The following is a 25820-nucleotide window of genomic DNA, read 5'->3' on the forward strand; positions in this document are numbered from 1 at the left end:
CCTTTCCATACATTTAGACTTGAACAAATGGGAAAAAGACACTATGAACCTTAGTCGTCTTTCTTCTGTACATCCAAACTTAGGCAAATGGAAAAAGTCGCATCATGTTTTAAATGTTGATCTCAAAACCTTTTTTTCTACTTCACTAACCACTAAGCCACACCCGTGATTGTTACAAAGCTATGTGTGTTTCTAAATTTGAAAACCGCCTATTTCCTCTTCTAGAATCGACCAGAGATACTTATCTATTTTGATCACAGGTGTAGACAAGCCTTCTAATATTTGAGGTAAAAGAGTTTCTATAGAAGGCAACATTCATAAGATTTGGGCTTAACAAGCAAAGGAAGACATTGTATAGCCGCTGTAAAAATAATAGACGAAATTTTATATATATATATATATATATATATATATATATATATATATATATATATATATATATATATATATATATATATATAATTTTTTCTATTTTTTGTATACATATAAAATCTATACAAATTTTATACTTTTTCGGCTATCAGATGTAAATAACTTATGTCGAGAGCTAAAAGTGATGATAACCCAAAACAAAAGTCATTAGTTTAGCTTTCAAAAAAGCATAAATCAGCATATTATTATGACAAGCAAATTCTTGTCCCCGTGCAATAACCATTAGACTCCAGTAATACAACAAAGAAGACATAATAGAAGGACTCCTCATTTCATTTCAGAACATTCATTTCCTGGAGTAAACAAGAGAAAAAAGACAGATCGCGCGCTGCCCTTTTCGGTATACCTAAGCATAAGAGTTTAAGCTGCAACTCATCTATTAGTGATACAACATACTTCCAACTCCTAAAACGAGTTAATCAAAGCGCTTCACTGCAAAAACTCTCTGGGATCAGTGACATAACCAGTCAATGCTGATGCTGCAGCTGTATACGGCGATGCAAGATATATCTGGCCTTCCTTGTGACCCATTCGACCAGGAAAGTTCCTATTCGTAGTCGATACACAGACCTGCAAAACAACCATTCATAATGTCAGGTAACGACCTATATCCCAGTGACAGGCTTGACTCTCAAAATCATCAATAGAAAGGTTCTGCATCTGGAGAACATGGGTTCTAGAGACCGCCAAGGAGAAGTAACATAGCACGCAAAATTTTGTACTGGTTTCGGGATTCCAATTACCAACGCCAACAGAGGTGGAGCCATGATTTGAAGTCATAGGTTCAGGATTCTAGTCCGTTTTAAGTTACTGGGTTCTAAGTCAATAATTTTGTACATATTGAATGGATTGTTTAAGACAATTACAGGGTTTGGACCAAAGTTATCGGGTTTGGCCAAACCTGTGACCCATTCTAGCTTTGCCCCTGCCCGCCAATAACCTCCTAACATCACAACTACAACATATAGCACGCCTCACTCTCAAATAAGTTGGGGTTGGCATGTTTCTTTTGCGTCTAGAACGAATGAAGTTCATACAATTTCTTGCTATTTTAAACTATTATGGACTCAGTCTATGTGCTAGATATCATGATGCTAATTATAGCTGTCGATTATTTGTATACTAGACACAGAAGAAACATTTATGATTTCTAAGAAAGGGTTAATCACAAGAAGAGACAAACATTTTTCTCATGTCACTACTTCTGAAGCTATCTCTTCATTTATAATTATTCTCAAGGAAAACACTACGATAAGAATACATCAAATATCAATGACGTGACCACTATAAACTAGCTTTATAAAAATATGTTCCAGCTAGTAAAGTGTCCAATGCATATTCAACTATGGCATAAGATTGAATTAACTTATTCTTGGTCAAGGTAAAATCTACTATCACATATCCTATTTGTCCAAGACAAGCCAGTGATGTTTACTCAAGAGTCAAATATACCTAAATAGTACTCCCTCTTTTTTAATTTATGCGGCAACATTACTATTTGGGGAGTCTATGAGGTTGTTCTTTGGCCGTATTTTTCTTAAATATTTTATAAATATTTTGAGTTCTAAATTACTATGACTTATAATACTTTTGAGGTAGTTTCCGAAAATGTAAATTTTGTTTTCAAAAGCTTGAAGAATCTATGTCTAATTTCACGGTCAAAATTAAGAACTTTGACCCTCGTACTCCGAATCGTGCCACATAAATTGGAACAGAGGGAGTAGCATATTAATTGCAAGTTAACCATTCATACAAAACAACTAACAACTTGCCTGAGCTTCATTCATGCGTGCGTAAGTGTCTTTAGGGCCACCCAAACAAGCTCCACAACTAGGACTTGCAGGTGTATCGCAGCCTGCCTCCTCAAAAATCTGGGAACATGTTTTGCCGCCGGATCCTGGAACTGGGAGGCTATATACATCCATCCATACCTGAAACGGTTTTTTAACATTTACATAGTATGGTACTTCTGCAGTGATATTTTTGCAGCTAAGATACCAAGATAGTAGCAGGATGAAAAATAAGATTAACGAACCTTTTGCGTAGCAGGAACAAGGAAAGTTGGAACCTTTACCTTCTTACCCTGCGAAAGACAATGTTATTTGTTTAACATGAAAGATCTAATATATCCTGCTTAATTGGAAGTACATCATAGAACTTGCACTTTCCATATTCTAAGTTATATAACAAAGAAACAAAGCATCAAATATTTAGAATCAATTGAAGAACATAATTGAAGAAGTGACATAAATAAACGAGCTAAGATTGCCACAAAAAGAAGTGACAGAGCAATCAGAATGATTTCAGATAATTGTGAAACATGGTGAAGCATCATTGCACGCGTGTACTTCACACCCAGTGTTGACAAAAGCGAAAAGCTCTAAAGAGCGCTCCAAGTCGATCGGGGCTTAAGCGCAAAGCGCAACTAAACTGCGGGCTTTAGTGAAAAAAGGCGCAACTAAGGAAAAAAAATAAAAAATACAAATGCAATTCAAGAAAAAAGAGACAATCATTCCTAATGTCTTCATCAACAAATAATAGACCTATTTGCCGATAATATTTATCCTTTAATACCAATCAATTCAAGATAGAACTCATGGGCAATGAGGCACACACCTTAGTGCCTTGCCTACACTGAAGTGCAGCTTAAGCGAGGCGAAGCACCTATCCTGAGCTTTTCTGAGCTTCAAGGCAAAGTGAGCCTTAAATGAGCTTTTGACAACACTGACTCCACCAATATAGGAAAACAACAATCTAAAGAAAAAACAACAACTAGCCTAACATGGACAGCAATATTATATCATGCGCGTCAGGTTGTCAACTGTTGAGTCCAACCATAATCTAGAAATCAAAATGGATAAAATTTTGAAGGTAAAGATGTTAATTAATCAATCATCTAAGCCTCAATTCCAAACTTGTTGAAATAAGCTAGATCATATTTGAATCATCAATATTCATTTCGCTCCCATTCAAGCCAATTTCATTCCATTACCAAAAAGTTTGTCTTTAAAGCAAATAGTGGTTCGCTGTAACTAGAGATTCTCTAAATCAAAACATATAGTCTACATAGCCATAAAAGTCTCTAACCAAAACAAAAGGACTCCTCACAATAAGCACTCCTAAGTTAAGTTTTTTAATTACAACATCCAAGCAGTGGCAGAGCCACCTTATGGGAAGGGGTGGCAAATGGCACCCCTTCGCGTGAAAAATACACTGTGTAGTTAGGTAAAAAAAAATTATATGCATATATATACTATGTATTGACTCCCCTTAATTTCCTGGTATGTTTACTTTTATATTTTGACACCCCTTGACGAAAATTCTGGCTCCGCCACTGCATCCAAGTCTTAATCACACCTAGTTGAATATCAATCCTTGCTAGAGCTTACCGAGGACATGTCCCTTAATAGGAGGGTGTGGAGGTAGCCATGTTTTGCTGAGTGCCCAAATCAACAACTACATGGTCAAATATAGAAAAATGGAGTAACATCTTACCGAAGCTAGAAAAACTTTTGCAGCAGCCATAAAGTCCTCCGTTTTTCCACCAGTACAAGATCCAATATATACTCTGTCGATTTTGACATCTTTGCATTCTCTTGCCAAAGCACGATTATCAGGAGAATGAGGCTGCAGGATTCACAGAAGATTTAGAACATTTGGAGCAGACAGTATTCAACGTGAAAAGAAACTTATCTCCAGAGCAAATAATACCAAAGTATTAAACAAGAAGACAAGCTTAATGCTATATGCAAAGAACGCTGTACTAGTGTTCTTGATCTTTTGAAAATATAAAATTTAAGTTCAAATTTTGTCAAATTATGAATTATATAGACACAACCTAATACAGTTAATACTATTGATGTATCCACCAAAGAGAGAAGGTTAGAACATAACTAACCTTAGCCACTAAGGGCTCCAACTTTGAAATATCGAATCTGTACTCCTTAAGATATCTGGATATACAAAAAACAATGCGTAAATTTAGAAGTCATACCATTTTGAACTCACAAATGATAACCTAATATACTTTTTTGGTGAGACAAGAGAACAGAGGAAGGTTATTTGGAAGATGACTACAAGTGCGCAACCTTATGAAAGAGTTGTTTTCCCACAAGTGGGGTCTGAGGAGGGTAGTGTGTACGCAAACCTTACCCCTACCTAATGAAGATAAAGAGGTTGTTTCCAAAAGACCCTCGGCTCAGAACCAGAACCAGAACCAGAACCAGAACCAGAAGCAGAATCAGAATCAGAATCAGAATCAGAATCAGAATCAGAATCAGAATCAGAAGAGGAGGAAGAAGGGGGAATAAGAGGAGGAAGAAGGGGGAAGAAGGGGGAAGAAGAAGGGGGAAGAAGAGGGGGAAGAGGAAGAAGAAGAGGAAGAAGAGGAGGAAGAGGAGGGGTAAGAGGAGGAAGAAGAAGAGGGGGAAGAAGAAGAAGAAGAGGGGGAAGAGGAAGAAGAAGAGGAAGAGGAGGGGGAAGAAGAAGAAGAAAGGAAAAGGAGTTGCATCAGATAAATAAAAATGTTATTGCATGTTCTAGTATTTCAGGTATCAGAAATTACGTGAATCAAGTTAAAATTTAGATAAATCCAACACTGAGAAAAATGCACCACTAGAATAATATGGAATCAATTGGTGACATCGCTACAATGGTGTTTGGTGTAAAATACCTGGCTCCTTCATCACTATAAACAGGTTCATAGGGCACAGAAGTCCTGCCCTGTGACAGCAGAAAATAAAAATACATTAGCTGAATACAGTTTTTTTTAATTCAGTCACCCATGAATATAATGTTATAAGATCTTTTTGACAGCGTGTATCAGATGTCATTAAATTCACGGAAGTGGAACAATTTAAGGAGATAAAATTTAACCCCCCCCCCCTCCCCTCCCCAGCTTCTCCACTTACCTCAAGATAGTCATACGTCGTTTTATCAGCTGGGATGACACCATTCTTTCCCCCAGCTTCAACAACCATATTGCATAATGTCATTCTTTCTTCCATCTATTAAAACAACGAAAGCCAATATTAATTAAAGATCTTACCTTGTTACTCCCATCAACAAGATCAAAAAAACTTACACTCAAGCTTTCAACTGTCGAGCCGACAAACTCCATTGCTTTGTATGTCGCACCAGCCACAGAAATTTCACCAATAATCTGCAATTTGGAACAAAGGACAAGAATTTGAACTCTGAAATTTTATAAATCGAACAATGTTGTAGCAAAACAGAAAAAGTGACATAACAGATTACTTGCTGCTTGTTTCTATTCACATAAAACAGCACACATAAATGAAATGTAGAGCATCTAATGGGTTACTTACTTGCAAAATCAAATCCTTAGCAAGCAAGTAATCGGGCATTTCACCATCCATTACAAATCTCAGAGTTGGAGGTACCTGTATCATACAGATGTTAAATTTCAAAGATTATGTACATTAGGAAAGAAAGCTTATTTAACTATGAAAAGCAAAATGTCGAAGAGACACTATAACAACAACAACAACAACAACAAACCCAGTGAAATCCCACAAGTGGGGTTTGGGAAGGATAGTGTGTACGCAGACCTTACCCCTACCTTCGGGAAGTGGGGTTTGGGGAGGATAGTGTGTACGCAGACCTTTACCCTACCTTCGGGAAGGTAGAGAGGCTATTCCAAATAGACCCTCAGCAATCAAAGAGACTACAAAAAGTAAAAATGTAGCATAAACATAAGAATCACATACCTTGAGCAGAATCTTTCCAGTACCCAACACAAAACCTGCATCGGTATTGCCAATTCCAGTGGCGAATTGCCCGAAAGCTCCAGCAGTACATGTGTGGGAATCTGTACCCAGTAAAACCTGGGAACAAACATAACGATTTCTTAAAGTTAAAGCATACGCCAACACAATAAAACGTCTCGACAGAGTGGATACTGGAAAACTATTCACCTCTCCCGGCCTGCAGTGACCTTCTTGCGCAAGAGCAACGTGGCAAACACCCTTGTAATCAGGATTAGCCTGTATAGTTATTACACATTTAGTTTTCCATTTGCTAAGAGCAGATAAACAAAGTAAAAGCTTCAGCTGAGCACATAATAAGTAGCAATTGTCTTAGAGGAAATAGCCATACGCGGAAGTTCCCAAGATCTTTAATGTCATAGAAGTACTTAATATTTTGTTCAGTGCAGAAATCCCTCAAGATATCCACGTTACGATTTGCTCGTTCATCAGTTGTGAATATGTAATGGTCGGGTATAATGACAAGCTTTTCACGATCCCAGACCTATGAAATTGAAATAAGGAAGCATCAATGAGATATATAATTCGAATAAATGTATCCAATCAACAAAATAAGCTCTTGCCTTGGAAACATAGTTTTTAGTTCATAAAAAAGAAACACAGTGTTTAGTTCACAAAAACTTTCAAAAGCATTGGGAATTATTCAGTTCAGTATAATCTACAGAAATATTATTAAGATAGTCTTCTACTCCAACTGCCTAGATGGCTAAAAGCAATGACTGAACAAAAGCAAATTAAGGATTAATTACAATACATTAAAAGGAAGAAGGGATTAACCTGCTTTGATAATAAGTTATAAAGAACAAGCAAACTACTCAATCCCAATTCATAAAAGTGTGATGTTTCCTCATAACAGGAAATTAGTATAGATGCACAACATGAAAAGAAATTAAGCTATCAGCTAAAACCATTTATACAAGCCAACAATGTCATGATTGGAGACGATTGCAGTCTTAAAAAGCATAGTAAATCTCCAAAATAGATTAGACTTGAAACATTTTTTATTCAGTAAATTAGACTTCAAACTTCTCATGGCAAACAAAAGAAATTCTGACTCGAGTTTAATAAGTCCAAAGTATATGCAAGGATTATGATACAGGGAATGTTATACGATGAATAAAAAACGTAGGGATTTTTACAGTTAACAACAATACAGAGATAAAAGAATAATAATACAGATATTATTATGTATGTATTGCCTAGTTTAAGAGCATTGTTGTTCGTAGATAGTCTAATCTCTAGGTATTGGTAACATATATATTATTATTACACATCCTATTCTTAATAAATAATGCTTAGAAAGTTATGCCGCTATTACACTATTACTAAAACAATTGTTTGAATACCCAAAAACCAAATATTGCATTAGTTATGCAAAGTTTTAAACATTGTATTGATCACACACAACAGATTAGAGTAGTAACGCAGATTTTATGCTGCAAACAACATACTGTAGTTAGTTATGCAGAATTCTATCCCTACCCTTATACCGGAAACTGAAAGAACCTAAGACACTAACTACAAAGATCACAACGGCATAGTTTACATAATTTCACTTTCTGATTCACATATTTCCACATTACATAACACAGATCATTATAGAAATTCCGGTCTGTGCTTAAAGTTACATAACCAGGTACTGAAGAAAAGTCGCAAATCAAGAATCAGTTTCCGATTAATAGAATCAAAACCAAATACTCGGTTGACATTGCAACACGATCAATTTGCAAAATAACACTACACTATTGGCAGCAAATACCTTAGCGTTCTGTCCAAACTCTTTCTTAAATATTCCAATAGAGCCGGGGCCACAGACGTCATGTGTCATAAGAACATCAACATTGACCCACACATTGTCACCCGGGCTCACTTCAGGTTTGTCAGAAGCCTTAGCTAATATCTTCTCAGTCATAGTCATCCCAGTCTTTACCTAAGCAAAAAATATGCAACCAATAATCAAAAATCACCAATACTGAAACCTCATGGTAAAATTAAAAAAGTTGACTTTTTCAATTAAAGAGCACAAACCAATCAGAAGTACAAACCCAATAATCAAACATCACCAAACCCGAAATCCAATACTAAAAAAGTCCAACTTTTTTCAATGAAAGAGCACAAAACATTCAAAATACAAGCCCAAATAATCCAAAATCAACCATGGTAAAAAGGTCAGGTTATTTTTCAATTAAAGAGCACAAAACAATCAAACCTACAACGCCAGTAATCAAGATTCACCAAACCCAAAATCCAATACTAAAAAAGCCAACTTTTTTCAATTAAAGAGCACAAAACAATCAAAAATCACCAAAACTCAAAATCCAGTGGTTAAAAAGCCAACTTTTTTTCAATTAAAGAGCACAAAACAATCAAAAAATACAAACCCAATAATCAAAAATCACCAAATCCAAAATCCAATACTAAAAAAGTCAACTTTTTTCCCAATTAAAGAGCACAAAACAATCAAAAAAATACAAACCCAAAATCCAATACTAAAAAAGACAGTTTTTTTTCAATTAAAGAGCACAAAACAATCAAAAATCATCAAACCCAAAATCCAATACTAAAAAAGTCAAACTTTTTTTACAATTAAACAGCACAAAACAGTCAAAAAAATACAAACTGAGCCAGTGGTAGCAGGTTTTCTTTCAGTCTGCTGTGGTGTCATCACAGAAACTATTTTCTTGGAAACCCTTTTCTTTGCTGTTTGAACTGAAAATGAAGACTGTGAAGAAAAAGCTGATAAACCCACATCTTTCTGCCAAAAAAAAAAAAGAATATCAGAAAAAGGGTCAACATAATTTATCCTCAAAATGCAAGAAATATTGATTTTAACAACAATTTAATTGTTACCTTATTGATGAAAGCTGCGGAACTTGAAGCGATGGCAGAAGATGCCATTGCTGATAGAAATTAGCTAACTTTTTAGGGGTCGGCGAGAAATGAAAGAAAATAAATGGCGGCTGATGAGAAGGTAAAAATTGTTGAACTCTGAGATAGAGGGTCCCACAAGATGACAAGATCCTATGGTTGGTAGATGATGATTGAATGTTTTGCAATCGGCTAGGGAAAGGTATGCTCCAAATTTTGTCCCCAATGTAAATTCCTCATAGTTAAGTAGCATAATATAATAATAATTAAGACAGCCCGGTAATGCGAGATCCACAGAAACGTTAGACCAAAAATATCTACGCCAAAAATACTATTGAACTATTTTAAATAGTTTAAAAATACTCTTCGTTTATTTTTTTATTAAAAATATTCATGTCGACTATATTTTGAACCATAAATATCCTTAAACTGTTAGTCTTCATTGGAACGTGACATGATAGTCCAAGTAGGTTAGATTTGCTTACATGACCATCCACCTAACCAATCCAGCATGCCAAAATTATTTTTTCGAAAATTTTTTTAAAATACAAAATCAACACTTATTCCGAAAAAAGTAAAAAAAATCAAAAAAAATATTTTATTTCGGAAATTTTTATTAAAATACAAAATCAACACTTATTCCAAAAAAAGTAAAAAAAATTCAAAAAAATTATTTTTCGGAAATTTTTATTAAAATACAAAATCAACACTTATTTCGAAAAAAGTAAAAAGATTTCGGAAAAATTATTTTTTTCGAAATTTTTTTCAAAATACAAAATCAACACTTATTCCGAAAAAAGTAAAAAAAAAACCGGAAAAAATAAATATTTAGGGGTTATTTTTCCGAAATTTTTTTACTTTTTTGGAATAAGTGTTGATTTTGTATTTTAATAAAAATTTCCGAAATAAATAATTGTTTTGAAAAAAAATTACTTTTTTCGGAATAAGTGTTTATTTTGTATTTTAAAAATATTTCCGGAAAAATAATTTTTTCAAAAAAAAAAATCGGAAAAAATAATTTTGTCATGCTGGATTGCTTAGGTGGATGGTCATGTAAACAAATCTAACCTAGTTGGACTGTCATGTCACCTTCAATGGCAAGACTAACGGCTTAAGGGCATTTGTGGTCCAAAACATAGAAACGACAAGGATATTTTTGGTACCCAAAAAAATGGAGGGCATTTTTGAGCTATTTCAAATAGTTCAAAGGCATTTTTGGCCATTTTCCGAAATATTTATTGTACCCTGCATTTCTTGAAAAATCTATTTTCACACTTCGAACTCGTGACCTCCTAATCACATGACAGTAACTTTATTAGTTATCAGTAGTATAATGAGGTAAGAATATATATATATAATGAGTCATAGTTAAGTGGTTAAAGTTTAGATGCCAAATATTTATCATGTATCTATTAATTTGATGTAAACAATGAGTGTAAATAATATTTTTTGTTTGTTTATATATATGATGATTTTTTAAAATTTGGTTGACGGACTCCCATTAGCCTAAAAATTGATGGATTCTTCGGAAAAGGCATTGTGAGCAGTACTCATGACTAACATCATTTTTAGCTTCTCGGGTTTAAAAATATTATGCACGGCCGCATGAAATAATAATTAATAATTATGTCCTTTTTTTGTCTGTTGATATACATAATGATTTTCTAAATTTGGTTGATGGATTGCGAGTGGCCTAAAATTGGTGGATCCATCGAATACCGCCTTGTGAATAACACTTACCATGACTAACATTATATTTTAGCATTTTTAAGTCATAAAATATGAATTAATGATTATGCCCATTTTTCGTGTGTTTATATATATATATATATATATATATATATATATATGATGATTATCTTGAGTTTAGTTGATGGACTTCGATTGGCCTAAAAATTGGCGGATCCATTGATATGACCTTGTGAGTAATTTTTACCATGATTAACATCGTTTTTAGATTTTCGAGGTCATAAAAATACTATGCACGATCACATAGAACCTACTCATGATATGCACGGTAACTTGGATCCTATCGATGCTTAAAAAATTGACGAACTCCGATTGACCTGAAATTTGATGGGTCAATTAAAAATGGCCTAGTCAGTAATACTCATAGCTTCTCCAAGACTAATATCATTTTTTGGCATTTTGGGATCATGAAACATAAATTGATGATTATGTCCATTTCTTTGTGTGTATATACATGATAATTTTTTGAGTCTGGTTGACGAACTTCGATTGGCCTAAAAATTGATGGATCACTCGAATACGGTATCATAGGCAATACTCATCATGACTAATATTATTTTTTAGCATTTCGGAATTATAAGAATACTATGCACGACCGCATGAAACATGAATTAATAATTATATCTATTTTATCGTGTGTTTACATACTTAATGGTGTTCCTAAATTTTATTGATGAATTCTGATTGGCCTAAAATTGGTGGATCCATCGGATATGATCTTGTGAGCAATAATTACTATGACTAAATACTTAGTATTTTATTTGAGCCTCCAACTCATATGATGAAGAAGGGAGGAAAAGCAAGTTCTCTTATTAATAGTGTAGATATCTAAGGGAGAAACCAAAATCAGAAGGTAAAAAGGTAATGCAGGTTCTATTTTGAGTGATTCAATTATGAGCAAAGAGTCATCTAGTTATAATTGTCCAATAATGAAAAGCCCAAGTCCAAGCTCAAAATTATTGAGTTAGAAATTGGTAACAAAAATGAGCCCACAACTAAAGTAATTGATGAACAATCAATTACAAAATCCAAAGGTTTTGGAGTTGGTGACAAACCTAAAGAGACATCAATACCACAAATTGGAAAGCCCATTGTGAAGTATAGTGGAAATGAATATGGAGGTCCAATGCAAAATGACAAGTTTGTTTATGGAGGCCCATTAAAGGCAAATTCTATTTGGTCCATCCAATGCTAGCCGATTATGGCTTTGAAAGCCCAATACCAAGCCGAATTTGATTTTAAGGCTGAGTTGCAAGATTAATGATATTGAAGATGCTATTCAGGAATTTAATTGGGGAATCTTGTTGTTTAGGTCACTCTTTTCACTAAATTTGTTCATTGTTATATTTATTTACAATGCTGTAATTATTTTGATTTTTGTGGAGCAAAAATTGTCAAAATAATATTTGGTCTTTAGCAGAAATTGTCGAATTTATATACATTGTCTTGTTATTGATTAACAAATCTCTTGAAAAGAATTCTTTTGCTTCCTTTTTTTAACTCCTTCCTAGCGCTTTGACCGAGTCACTGGAATGGAAAAAAAATCTTTGATATGGAGTATTTCCCCTTTTATGGGCCCCACAAGGCGCAAATTCGACTTAGTTGGTATGTAAATTCCAAATTCCAAATGGTTATATTAAAAAAAAGGGTTGAGATGCTTGTCTATTTTGATCGTGAAAATAGCATGTGCTGGTCAGTTTTCGGGTTGGTAATAAAAAAAATAGTCAATGTTTATAAAATCATTGAAAAATAACAACTATTTTATGCAGAGATAAAATTTAAACAAAAATATCTTAGATGAAACACAAAAAGTTCTAGCATACTGGATTATGAAACTCATGCGCATAAACTTCCAGCATATACGTTGCAACCCCAGCACATTATAAAATTCCAGCATATTATGTTAAAATCTCATATGTAAGAATTTCGAACTCCATCATATTATGGTGCAATAATTCCAGATTTTTAAGGGTGTTTTGTTCAAACTTTATCTTTACATGAAAAAGTGACTAAATTCTAACTACTTTTGAAACTATGACTATTTTTCAATTATCAGTTGTAAATCGGGCTATTTTTTATTTTTTTCCATTTTGATCAACAACATGAAGCCCTATGATATTGAGGTAAAACAGTTCCTATTGAAGGCCTCATTCACGTAAAAATTGCATGGGCGCCCTATTTGGTCGCCCCTATTTAACTTGTACCCACTTTTTATTTTTATTTTTTAAATTTATACCCACTGTTTAAATAACTTCGGGATTTTTTCTCTTTTCTTCCTCCTCCTCCTCATCCTCCTCCTCATCCTTCTTCTTCTTCTTCTTCTTCTTCTTTTTCTTCTTCTTTGGGTAACAATGATTTTATATGGTGTTTGTGAAAATATTTTAAGATAGTTTATGATATGTTACAGTGGCAGCTATTGTGGCGTTTTATTTTTTTACTATTGCTTAGAATTTCTTCTTTTTCTTTTTCTTAGTTGCAAAATGAGTTTCTTAGATTTATTGTTGTTTTGACAAAATTGATGATTGGGGTTTGTTCTTAATGATATTTGAAGGCTATGTTTCAAATTTGAGCTTATTTGGAGTAGATTTAGGTATTAAATCATATATTGGATTGTTAAAATTCGAAGAACAAATTTCTGTTTCTCGGCAATTTGCACTTCAGGCCTATTTAGCATTAAGTGCATGAAATCGTTGGTTGCACTTCAGTCCTTTTGGCCTTAAGTGCATCTGAAGTGCAATTTTTTACTTCAGACTTATTGGCCTTAAGTGCATGAAGCAATTGGTTGCACTTCACACCTATTTGGCTTTAAGTGCATCTGAAGTGCAATTTTTCACTTCAGACTTATTGGCCTTAAGTGTAGGAAAAAATTTATTGCACTTCAGACCCTTTGGTCTTAAGTGCATCTGAAGTATAATTTTTCACTCTAGATTTATTGGCCTTAAGTGCAAGAAAGCATTGATTACACTTCAAACCCATTTGGCCTTAAGTGCATCTGAAATACAAATTTTTCACTTCGGACTAATTTTTTTTAACTTCAGCCCCGATAAGTTTGAAGTTGATCGTAAAGTGGGTAGACTTGCAAACTTATTTGCAAAGTGGGTATAAGTTTAATTGTGATCCCAAAACTGGGTATAGATGCATAAACCCCTTCATTGACATGATTTGGGCTTTAATTAGCAAAGGAAACAAAATAAACATGTTTGTTTTGAGCTTTCAAAAAAGCATAAATCAGCATTATTAAATAAGAGAAATTCATTTGTAGCCACTCGATGAAAACTAATGACAACTGGTAGCCACAAAATAAGGTATACAATTTATAGCCCAAAAACAATTATAAGTGCTAGCAAGTGAAACCTAGAAAACCAACAAGAGACTCTAGCTCCTCAATGCAACATAATAGCTGCTAGCCCAACCTCTAGCCTAACATTCTTTTAAAATTAATGTTAGCAGTTAAAATTTTTAAAGTCTCTCCAAATCACCCCCAAAATCATTCATATCTAGTGAAATCCCCGTAAAGACTATCCTTTCAGCCCCAAAATTCCATCAAACCCAATTGTCTTCTCCACAACCACCAAACTTTTTCCTATTATACAAAAATTATAATCCCCTTTTTAACTTTTACAAAGAATAAATTTTTAGTGATCCAATTTAGAAAAATATAATATTATAAAAGCAAAAATACCCATGATAGAAGAAGAAGAAGAAGAAGAAGAAGAAGAAGAAGAAGAAGAAGAAGAAGAAGAAGAAGAAGAAGGTGAAGTATAGGTTGTACACGTACTATACATTTTTTATACATCGTTGAACAATATTTTTTATACACTTAAAATACACAACAGCTCGGAATACATTGTCAAACTCAGGAAATATTGTATATAAAACTTTTATATACTGTTTAACTGTAAATATACATCGTCTATACATATATAACAGTTTATATATAATTTTTATACAAAAATATAATTGCATAATATGTATTAATCGTGTATAAATTATGTATATAATTTGTATATAGTATAGATAAATATTATATATTATACATACATAGTATATACACAATGTATACGTATTGTGTAGTATATATACACTATATAATCATGTTTAAAAAATTCAATATACGCTTTGGATATACAAACACGTTCATAATACACTCAATATACACAAAGTGCATTGCCAAACCTAGGATACAATGTATATACAATATATATAATTTTTATACCAAACTACAATACAAATTATCGTATATGTACAACTCTATATATGTGTATATAAAATATTTAATACATTGTATAACTATAACTATAACTATATATATATATATATATATATATATATATATATATATATATATATATATATATATATATAATATTTATACTAAATTACATATAAGTACCGTTCAGCTTCCTTATTAAACCTAGATCCACCATCAACACTCACTGTAAAAGATCTTCACTCACAAAACACCATTATGACAAGAAGCAACCACCTGTATGAAAAAATAACCCGTCGATCTATCATAAAATCTCATATCCTCACAAAAATTACCATAACCACCAATAAAGCACCAACAGAAATACATAAATCTTGACTAGAAAATTTCATCTCTTCTACTGACATTCTAATATCATTACCGTAGCATTAATCGAAGAAATTCTTTTAAGATTTAAATTGAATTTTTGGCAACTTTTCTATCTACTCAAAAGAAGCTTTTCCATATAAAATGCAAAATAAAAAGAAAGAAATCTAGATCTGAAGTGAGAAATAGAAAAAGGAGAAGGAATATAAAGAAGAGAGAGAAATAGACAGAAAGAAAATGAAGGAGAAGAAGACAAAAAAAAAGATAGTGAGTAACTTCTACGGGTGATTGGGTTCTAGAAGATAAAAAATTATTCTTGAGAAATGAAACGAAAGAGATTAAGTTAAGTTGGAAAACGTGTATAATAAATAATAAAATTTTTAAGAGTATGTGATGTTGTCTGGATACGGAGATTTGAAAAATTTTAGTTCAGACGGTAATAGTTGTGCTAATGGCTATGATTTGATATTAAATTTATTTCACTGGACATTTCGGGTAAAGTGCAAAATTTTGGGCTATTAAATTTTTAAGGCGGCCATGCAGTGTTATTTTCAAGCAAATTCTTGTCCCAATGCAATAACCATTAGACTCCAGTAATACACAAAGAAGACATAAATAGGAGTAAGGACGACTCATTTAATTGCAGAATATCCATTTCCTGGAGTAAACATGAGAAAAAGAGAGCACATAGTCGCATTTTTCCGGTATTAACCTACACATAAGAGCTTAAGTTACTCATCTATTAGTGATGCAACATACTCCCAACTCCTAAAACGAGTTAATCAAAGCGCTTCACTGCAAAAACTCTCTGGGATCAGTGACATAACCAGTCAATGCTGATGCTGCAGCTGTATACGGCGATGCAAGATATATCTGGCCTTCCTTGTGTCCCATTCGACCAGGAAAGTTCCTATTCGTAGTTGATACACAGACCTGCAAAACAACCATTCGTAATGTCAAGTAACGACCTACATCCCATTGACACGTTTGACTCTCAAAATCATCAATAGAAAGGTTCTGCATCTGGAGAACTTGGGTTCTAGATACCGCCAAGGAGAAAGAACATAGCGAGCAAATTTACATAGGAAAGATGCTGATGTTAGGAATTCAGGCATTCTATACAAAACAGATATAAAAAAGGAAACAAAAACCAAAAGGAACGGATTTGGGAAGACCTTCCAGAATTTACCAACCCGCCAATAGAGGTGGAGCCAAGATTTGAAGTTGTAGATTCGGGATTCTAGTATGTTTAAGCTACTGCGTTCTAAATCAATAATTTTGTACATATTGAAAGAATTGTTTAAGACAAATACAGAGTTTGGACCAAAGTTACGGGTTCGGCCAAACCCGTAACCCATTCACTAGCTCTGCTCCTACCCGCCAATAACCTCCGAACATCACAACTACAACATATAACAACACGCCTCACTCCCAAACAAGTTGGGGTCGGCATGTTTCTTCTGTGTCTAGTACAAATGAAGTCCATACAATTTCTTGCTATTTTAAACTATTCTGGACTCAGTCTATGTGCTAAATATCATGATGCTAATTATAGCTGTCGATTATTTGTATACTAGACGCAGAAGAAACATTTATGATTTCTAAGAAAGGGTTAAATCACAAGAGACAAACATGTTTCATGTTAATACTTCTGAAGTTTATCTCTTCATTTATCATTATTCTGAAGGAAAACATTACGATAAGAATACATCAAATTTCAATGATGTGACCATTATAAACTAGCTTTATAAAAATATGTTCCAGCTTGGAAAGTGTCCAATGCATTTTCAACTACGGCATAAGATTGATTTAACTTATTCGTGGTGAAGGAAAAATCAACTATCACATATCCTATTTGTCCCAGACAAGCCAATGATGTTTACTCAAGAGTCAAATACACCTAAATAGTACTCCCTCTGTTTCAATTTATGTGGCAACATTACTATTTGGGGAGTCTATGAGGTTGTTCTTTGACCGTATTTTTCTTAAATATTTTATAAATATTTTGAGTTCTAAATTACTATGACTTATAATACTTTTGAGGTAGTTTCCGAAAATGTAAATTTTGTTTTCAAAAGCTTGAAGAATCTATGTCTAATTTCATGGTCAAAATTAAGAACTTTGACCCTCATACTCCGAATCATGCCACATAAATTGGAACAGAGGGAGTAGCATATTAGTGGCAAGTTAACTATTCATATAAAACAACTAACAACTTGCCTGAGCTTCATTCATGCGTGCGTGCGTCTTTAGGGCCACCCAAACAAGCACCACAATTAGGACTTGCAGGTGTATCGCAGCCTGCCTCCTCAAAAATCTGGGAACATGTTTTGCCGCCGGATCCTGGAACTGGGAGGCTATATACATCCATCCATACCTGAAACGGTTTTTTAACATTTACATCATATGGTACTTCTGCAGTGATATTTTTTTGGCTGAGATACCAAGATAGTAGCAGGATGAAAAATAAGATTAACGAACCTTTTGCGTAGCAGGAACAAGGAAAGTTGGAACCTTTACCTTCTTACCCTGCGTAAGACAATGTTATTTGTTTAGCATGAAAGATTTAATATATCCCGCTTACTTGGAAGTACATCATAGAACTTGCACTTTCCATTTTCTAAGTTATCTAATAAAGAAACAGAACATTCAACATTTAGAATCAATTGGAAAACATAATTGAAGATCTGATCTAGGGTTCTGAGTCTTATTGCATGGTTAAACACAAGACAAATAAGGACTTAATCTTGAAAAATGAAGTATTTCCTCTACCTCCGGAGCAGGAGCAGAAATAAGCGAGCCAAGATTGCCACAAAACAACAGCAACCACCCAGTATAATCCCACTAGTGGGGTCTGTGGAGGGTAGTGTGTACGCAGACCTTAACCCTACCCTGGGGTAGAGGGGCTGTTTCCGATAGACCCTCGGTTCACTCCCTCCAAGAACTCCTCACCTTGCTCTTGGGGTGACTCGAACTCACAACTTCTTGGTTGGAAGTGGAGGGTGCTCACCACTAGAGCAACCCACAAAAAAAAGCGACAAAGCATCAAAGTAGTTTCAGATAATTGTGAAACATGGTGAAGCATCATTGCACATGTGCATTACACAAAAATAGGACAACAACAAATCTAAAGAAAAAAGAATACAACTTGAAAAAAGAACAATTGGCCTAACGTGTAAAGCATATATATATATATATATATATATATATATATTTTTTTTTTTTTTTTAAATATGGAAAAAGCAACATTACATCATGCGCGTCAGGTTGTCAACTGTTGAGTCCGACCATAATGCAGAATTCAATGGATAAAATTGTGAAAGTAAAGAAGTTAATCCATCAATCATCTAAGCGTCAATTCCAAACTTGTTGGAATAAGCTAGATGATATATGACTCCTCGGTATTCATTTCACTCTATTCAAGCCAATTTCATTCCATTACCAAAAAGTTTGTCTTTGACGGCAAAAGGTTCTTTGTAACTAGAGATTCTCTAAATCTTATCATTTATGCCAACATGGCCATAAAAATCTCTAACCAAAACAAAGGACTCCTCAAAATCACTGCACCTAGTTTAAGTATAATAACAACATACAAGTCTTAACTGCACCTAGTTGATTGGCGATATTGATCCCTGCTTCTACTGTGATCGTAGGACTTGCAATAAAACAGGTAAAACTAAAGACGTATCAGTAAATGTAAAACCATTGACCATTACAATATGCTTAAACATAAATATACAATTTCTTCTGAATGAAAATTATTCTTTTTCAAATCACTTTCTAATGAAAAGAAAAACGTTATTTCAAGACTGTTGGTCATGGTCTCTAGTACATTGCATTCATCAGGCAGCAGTAGAGGCGATTAATTGCAAACAACTTATTTAAGAAACATTTTCTTAGTAATGGGTATAATCCTACATTGTGAAGACCCAATCTTGATCTTCAATTTTTGGAAACTTATAAAGAAGTAAACAAATAAGAGGATATCGGTCAGTGAACTTATTTAAATTGAGTGAATCGGGGTGACTTGATGGTTCTTTGACCATTTTATCACCTTCAACCCTAATGGTTGACTAGAAATAGACAGTTCGCATTTACCTTTACGAGAAGTGCCAGAGGGGGAAAAAAGTACAACCGAATCACAGAAGTAGCCATGTTTTGCTGAGTGCACCAAATCAATATATAGATAAATGGAGTAACATCTTACAGAAGCTAGAAAAACTTTTGCAGCAGCCATGAAGTCCTCTGTTTTTCCACCAGTACAAGATCCAATATATACTCTATTGATTTTGACATCTTTGCATTCTCTTGCCAAAGCACGATTATCAGGAGAATGAGGCTGCAGGATGCACAGAAGATTTAGAACATTTGGAGCACAGTACTCAACATGAGTAGAAATTTATCTCCAGAGCAAATAATACCAAAGTATTAAACAAGAAAACAAGCTTAAAGCTATGCAAAGAGCACTGTACTATTGTTCTTGACCTCTTAATAGTATAAAATTTAGTTCAAATTTTGACAGCTTATGAATTATATTCACAACCCAACACTGTTAATACCATTGATCATTGATGAATTCCACAAAGAGAGAAGGCTAGAATATAACCTACCTTTGCCACTAAGGGCTCCAACTTTGAAATATCGAATCTGTACTCCTTAAGATATCTGAGTATACAAAAATCAAAAAAATTAAAAATTAAAAATTCATAAATGTAAAAGTCATCGCAATTTGAGCTGACAAATGACAACTTAATATTATCTTTTGGTTGAGGAAAGAAAAGAACAGAAGAAGGGTAAATAGAAGATGACTAGATGTCCACAACACTTATGATAGAGTTGTATCAAATAAATAAAACCCTACAATCTCGAAGATTAAATAAGTCAATTTCATGACGGAGGCTATTGCTTTACTAAAAGACTTCTATATCCCAAACATTTTGAAAAGAAACCAATCTTCGACCCTTCTGTTGTTAGCTCTATCCAAATACAAACATTCCACGACCAAAAACACATTTACAATTCTTAAGGCAACCAATTCCTAATGTTCATCAGTTAGAATTTCACGACTAGCTGAAAGCACAAATTGAACAGAGTATTCCCAAACATTCAACATGGGCCAAAATTCCATTATTGAGTTACATAATGAGCCTCACAACAAGAATCTAATCAGCTAGACACAAAGGCATAACTAATAACTGCAGTCCAGTAATATTTTCGGAACTTTCTTGGCCTTTAAGCTAAGATCAAGAGCAGTTTAATAACATTTTTCTGATTTTGTCAGTTTTCAAGACATCTACTCCTCCTTCCTATTCTTCGTCAACTTCACTAAATTACTCTTTCTCGTTACAAGAAAATGATGGCAAAAAAGGCATTTGTTTTTTGCTGTGAAATTGTGTCACCATATTCTCCAGGAATATAGAACAATTATTTCTACAAGTATACTATAGAACAAATCTTTCTCGTTAACTAATTTCCCACCTTTTTAAACCCAAAACATGTGTCGACCTTATTCTTCAACTTGAACATATGCTGATATCTTCTTTGCAACAAAGTTTTTTACTGATTAGAGCTCTGCTTCTTTGCAGTTGATCCCGTATTTTGCACTTTTTGCAATATATTTTGCATATTCTAGTATTTCAAATATCAGACATTATGTGAATCAAGTTGAAAATTTTCAAGACTGAGACAAATGCACACTAGAACGATACGGAATCAAATAGTGACATTGCTGCAACGGTCTTTCGTGTTAAATACCTGGCTTCTTCATCACTATAAACAGGTTCATAAGGCACAGAAATCCTGCCCTGAGACAGCAGAAAATGAACGGACATTAGCAAGAACAACAGTTCTTTATTTCGGCCACCCATGATTATAAAGTTATTGGACCTTTTGGGCAGCATATGTCGAATGACGTTAAATTCACGAGGGAGGTGGAACAATTTAAGGAGAAAAAGTTTAACCCCCAGCTTCTCCACTAACCTCAAGATAGTCATATGTCGTTTTATCAGCTGGGATGACACCATTCTTTCCCCAGCTTCAATAACCATATTGCATAATGTCATTCTTTCTTCCATCTATTAAAACAACGAACGCCAATATTAATTAAAGATTTTACCTTGTTACTTCCATCAACAAGATTTTAAAAAAAAAAATTACACTCAAGCTTTCAACTGCCGTGCCGACAAACTCCATTGCTTTGTATGTAGCACCAGCCACAGAAATTTCACCAATAATCTGCAATTTGGAACAAAGGACAAGAATTTGAACTTTGAAATTTATCAACCAAACAATGTTGCAGCAAAACAGAAAAAGAGACATAACAGATTACTTACGGCTTGTTTTTATTCACATGAAACAGCACACATAAATGAAATGTAGAGCATCTAATGGGTACTTACTTGCAAAATCAAATCCTTAGCAAGCAAGTAATCGGGCATTTCACCATCCATTACAAATCTCAGAGTTGGAGGCACCTGCATCATACAGATGTTAAATTTCAAAGACTATGTACATTAGGAAAGAGAGCTTAGAAATCGGGCATTTCACCATCCATTACAAATCTCAGAGTTGGAGGCGCTTGCATCATACAAATGTTACATTAGAAATCCCACAAGTAGGGTCTGGGGAAGGCAGTGTGTACGCAGACCTTACCCCTACCTTCGGGAAAAGGCAGAGAGGTTGTTTCCGATAGACCCTCGGGAATCGAAGAGTCACTATGAAAAGTAAAAATGTAGAAGAGACATATGTGACTGTCAGTTGTTGTTCATCCTTCAATCTTCAAAGAGAAAATCATTAAGCCTACACCATGTTTTTTAATACATTTTTTGTAGCATATTGCTTTTTCTTCTTTTACATGCATTAAACCGCGTTTTATTAGATGGTTAGACCTTCAAGCTCAGCGCCATGCTCCATGACCTTAGCATTTACTATTCCAAGTCTTTAGCTCTGTATATATTGTCTGAAGTAAAAAGGCCAAGTCTTTGGTAAGAGACAACACAAAGAAAGTGAGTTACACCTCTAAGGAACAGTAGACAATGTAGATAAAGATCCTCTGGATATTTAATTAGGAATTTCTTATTGGCAAGAAAATCAAACAACACAACCATAAATCCAGAACTACATCCCATAAAGGCAAGAATCACATACCTTGAGCAGAATCTTGCCAGTACCCAACACAAAACCTGCATCAGTATTGCCAATTCCAGTGGCAAATTGCCCGAAAGCTCCAGCAGTACATGTATGGGAGTCTGTACCCAGCAAAACCTGGGAGCAAACATAACGATTTCGTAAAGTTAAAGCATATGCCAACACATATTAAAACGTCTCGACAGTGGATATTGGCAAAGATAATTCACCTCTCCAGGTCTGCAGTGACCTTCTTGCGCAAGAGCAACGTGGGAAACGCCCTTGCAATCAGGATTAGCCTGTATAGTTATCACAAATTTAGTTTTCCATTTAAGAGGCAGACAAAAAAAGTAAAAGAGTTGGAATTTTCTTAGAGGAAATAGCCATACGCGGAAGTTCCCCAGATCTTTAATGTCATAGAAGTACTTAATATTTTGTTCGGTGCAGAACTTTGGCCAGTGAGGCCATTCACTTAGGCCTCAAATTTTGAATACACCCAAATTTATTATTATTATTATTATTATTATTATTATTATTATATATTATATAATTTCTATAAATAATTAGAATAAAAAAAATATTATAATATATTTTTTTTACTTGATTGAGGTTATTTTATATAATAAATTTATAAATTATAATAATTTTCTTCCCTCATTAATTAGTATATTTGACAAGAGTGGGTTGATTTAGTGGTGAGCACCCTCCACTTCCAATCAAGAGTTTGTGAGTTCCAGTCACCCCAAGAGCAAGGTAGGGAATTCTTGGAGGGAGGGAGCCGAGGGTCTATCAGAAACAGCCTCTCTACTCCAGGGTAGGGGTAAGGTATGCGTACAAACTATCCTCCCCAGATCCCACTAGTGGAATTATACTGGGATTAAGGATCTCCAAATATGATTTCGCCTTAGGCCCCGCCCGTGAGTATAACGACAAGCTTCTCAGGATCCCAAACCTATGATATTGAAACAAGGAAACATTCATTAGATATATAATTCGAATAAGTGTGTCTAGTCAACAACATAAGCTCTTGCCATAGAAACATAGAAACCATAAAAATTAAGAATCAGTTTCCAAGTACTAGCAGCAAAATTAAATTCCTAACACAATGAATTTGCATGATAAAGTACTCTACTGGCAGGACATACCTTAGCATTCTGCCCAAACTCTTTCTTAAAAATTCCAAAAGCGCCAGGGCCAGATACATCATGGATCATAAGAACATCAACAATAACCCAAATATTATCACCAGGGCTCACTTCAGGCTTGCCAGAAGCCTTAGCTAATATCTTCTCAGTCATAGTCATCCCAGTCTTCACCTAAAAACATATGCAACAAACCCATTAATAAAAATCAAACAAAACCAAAATCATACTAAAAAAGCCAACTTTTTTCAATTAAAGAGCACAAAACAATCAAAACTACAAACTCAATACTAAAAAAGATCAATTTTTTTGCAATTAAAGAGCACAAAACAATCAAAAATACAAACCCAATAATCAAGATTCACCAAATCCAATACTAAAAAAAGTCAAAGTTTTTTCAATTAAAGAACACAAAACAATCAAAAATACAAACCCATGGTAAAAAAATTATCTTTTTTTTTAAATTAAAGAGCGCAAAACAACCAAAAGATACAAACTTTTCTCCCAATTAAAGAGCACAAAACAATCCAAAAACAAAATACTAAAAAGGACAACTTTTTTCAAATAAAGAGCACAAAACAATCAAAAATCACCAAACCCAAAATCCCTTACTAAAAAAAGTTCACTTTTTTTCAATTAAAGAGCATAAAATAATCAAGAATCCTAACTGAGCCAGTGGTGGCAGGTTTTCTCTCAGTCTGCTTTGATGTCATCACAGAAACTTTTTTCTTGGAAACCCTTTTCTTTGCAGTTTGGACTGAAACTGAATGTTGTGAAGAAAAAGCTGATAAACCCACATCTTCCTGCATAACAAAAAAAAAGAATATCAGAAAAAGGGTCAGTGAAATTTTCCTCAAAATGCAACAAATCTTGATTTTTGCATTAATTTAATTGTTACCTTATTGATGAAAGCTGTGGAACTTGAAGCTATAGAAGAGGAAGCCATTGTTGAGGTATGGTCAAGCTTTAGGGGTCGCTAAGGTGTCAAGTGGGCCGGTTCAAGCCCGGGACCGCGGGCCAAACGGGCCAGGATCGTTTGGCCCGATTTTAGTGGGCTTGGGCCGGTCTCGCGGGCCGGTCCTATGGTTTGTACCTGTCAGGCCCGGACCGTTAGTCCGTCAGGGCCCGGGACCGTCCCGGTTCCTTAGCGGGCCAAACGGTCCCAATGGCTATTTTTTAAAATTTTTTTTTTTTTAAAAAAAATATAGCCGTTGGGCTGTCAAAAAATAGTCGTTGGCTATTTATAAAATAGTCATTTAACCCCCCCAACTTTGTTTTAATCCCAAACTTTTTATAATTACACTTTTTCCCTATTTTCAACAATAAATACTCCATCATTCTTTTATTTTTTCTTACAAAATCATCAATATATCACAATCTCTCTCTAATTTTCTTCTATAATTGCTACTATTACTTACTTTATTGTTACAATTTGTGAAACAATTGTGAAGTTGGTGAATTGAAGTCTTCAACGATAATCAATTTCCAACAAGTTATTCGTCAATTCGGTAAATTCGTTCCAACTCTTAAGTTTTAATATTATAATTTTGTTTTATTTATTTATTTTCTATTACTTTATTAATTAAGATGGCTTCCTTAAAAAAACGTTTTGGTAAAAATAAGGGAAAATTCAAGAGTGACGAATCTAGTGTTCAATTTGTTCCTCCCCACTGCCCCGGGCTCCCCGAACCAAACTCCATATACGTCCTACACCTGCTATTCTTGATAGCGATAATAGTTTATTACAATTTACTAAAAGTCAATTTTATCATAATATTAGATCTGGTGAACAATTAGACCATGAATTAATGAATGCTCTTTATTCTAATCCAACTATTGATGAAAATGATGATGAGGAAATAGATTTTGATGAAACTCAACCGGATGATGATACACCAACTAGTCATGCTCCTGATGTTAACCCAACTAGTGGTAACCCTGCAAATCCAAATGATGCCCCATTTGATACTCCTGTCACTACCCCTACTTTTTCTAGACAGCCTAGCAAACGGACGAAAATATCTCCCGTTTGGCCATTTTTTACTCAACTAATTCCAGAAAATAAGGCTAAGTGTAAAACTTATAGCACGGAGTTAGTTTTTAAATATTTTGGGGGGGGGGGGGGGACGGAAACTTTGGCCA

At 34.2% G+C, this 25820-nt stretch overlaps 1 protein-coding gene and 1 pseudogene across 1 annotated transcript; both read right to left on the reverse strand.

Moving 5' to 3' along the window:
* Positions 1-583: 583 nt before the first annotated feature.
* Positions 584-9316, reverse strand: LOC107830165 (3-isopropylmalate dehydratase large subunit, chloroplastic-like). The gene is made up of 15 exons (XM_075230341.1): positions 9069-9316; positions 8839-8973; positions 7978-8148; positions 6550-6702; positions 6369-6437; positions 6162-6278; positions 5760-5834; positions 5516-5593; positions 5343-5438; positions 5105-5154; positions 4331-4385; positions 3928-4059; positions 2468-2515; positions 2205-2363; positions 584-1002 (listed from the first exon to the last, which is right to left on the reverse strand). Exons 1-15 carry the CDS (start codon positions 9114-9116, stop codon positions 862-864), a joined length of 1527 nt encoding a protein of 508 aa, XP_075086442.1. The 5' UTR covers positions 9117-9316; the 3' UTR covers positions 584-861.
* A 6738-nt stretch (positions 9317-16054) lies between these two features.
* Positions 16055-24639, reverse strand: LOC107773813 (3-isopropylmalate dehydratase large subunit, chloroplastic-like; annotated as a pseudogene).
* Positions 24640-25820: the final 1181 nt, after the last annotated feature.

Source organism: Nicotiana tabacum, chromosome 14 (assembly GCF_000715075.1).
Source record: "Nicotiana tabacum cultivar K326 chromosome 14, ASM71507v2, whole genome shotgun sequence".
Lineage (NCBI taxonomy): Eukaryota > Viridiplantae > Streptophyta > Magnoliopsida > Solanales > Solanaceae > Nicotiana > Nicotiana tabacum.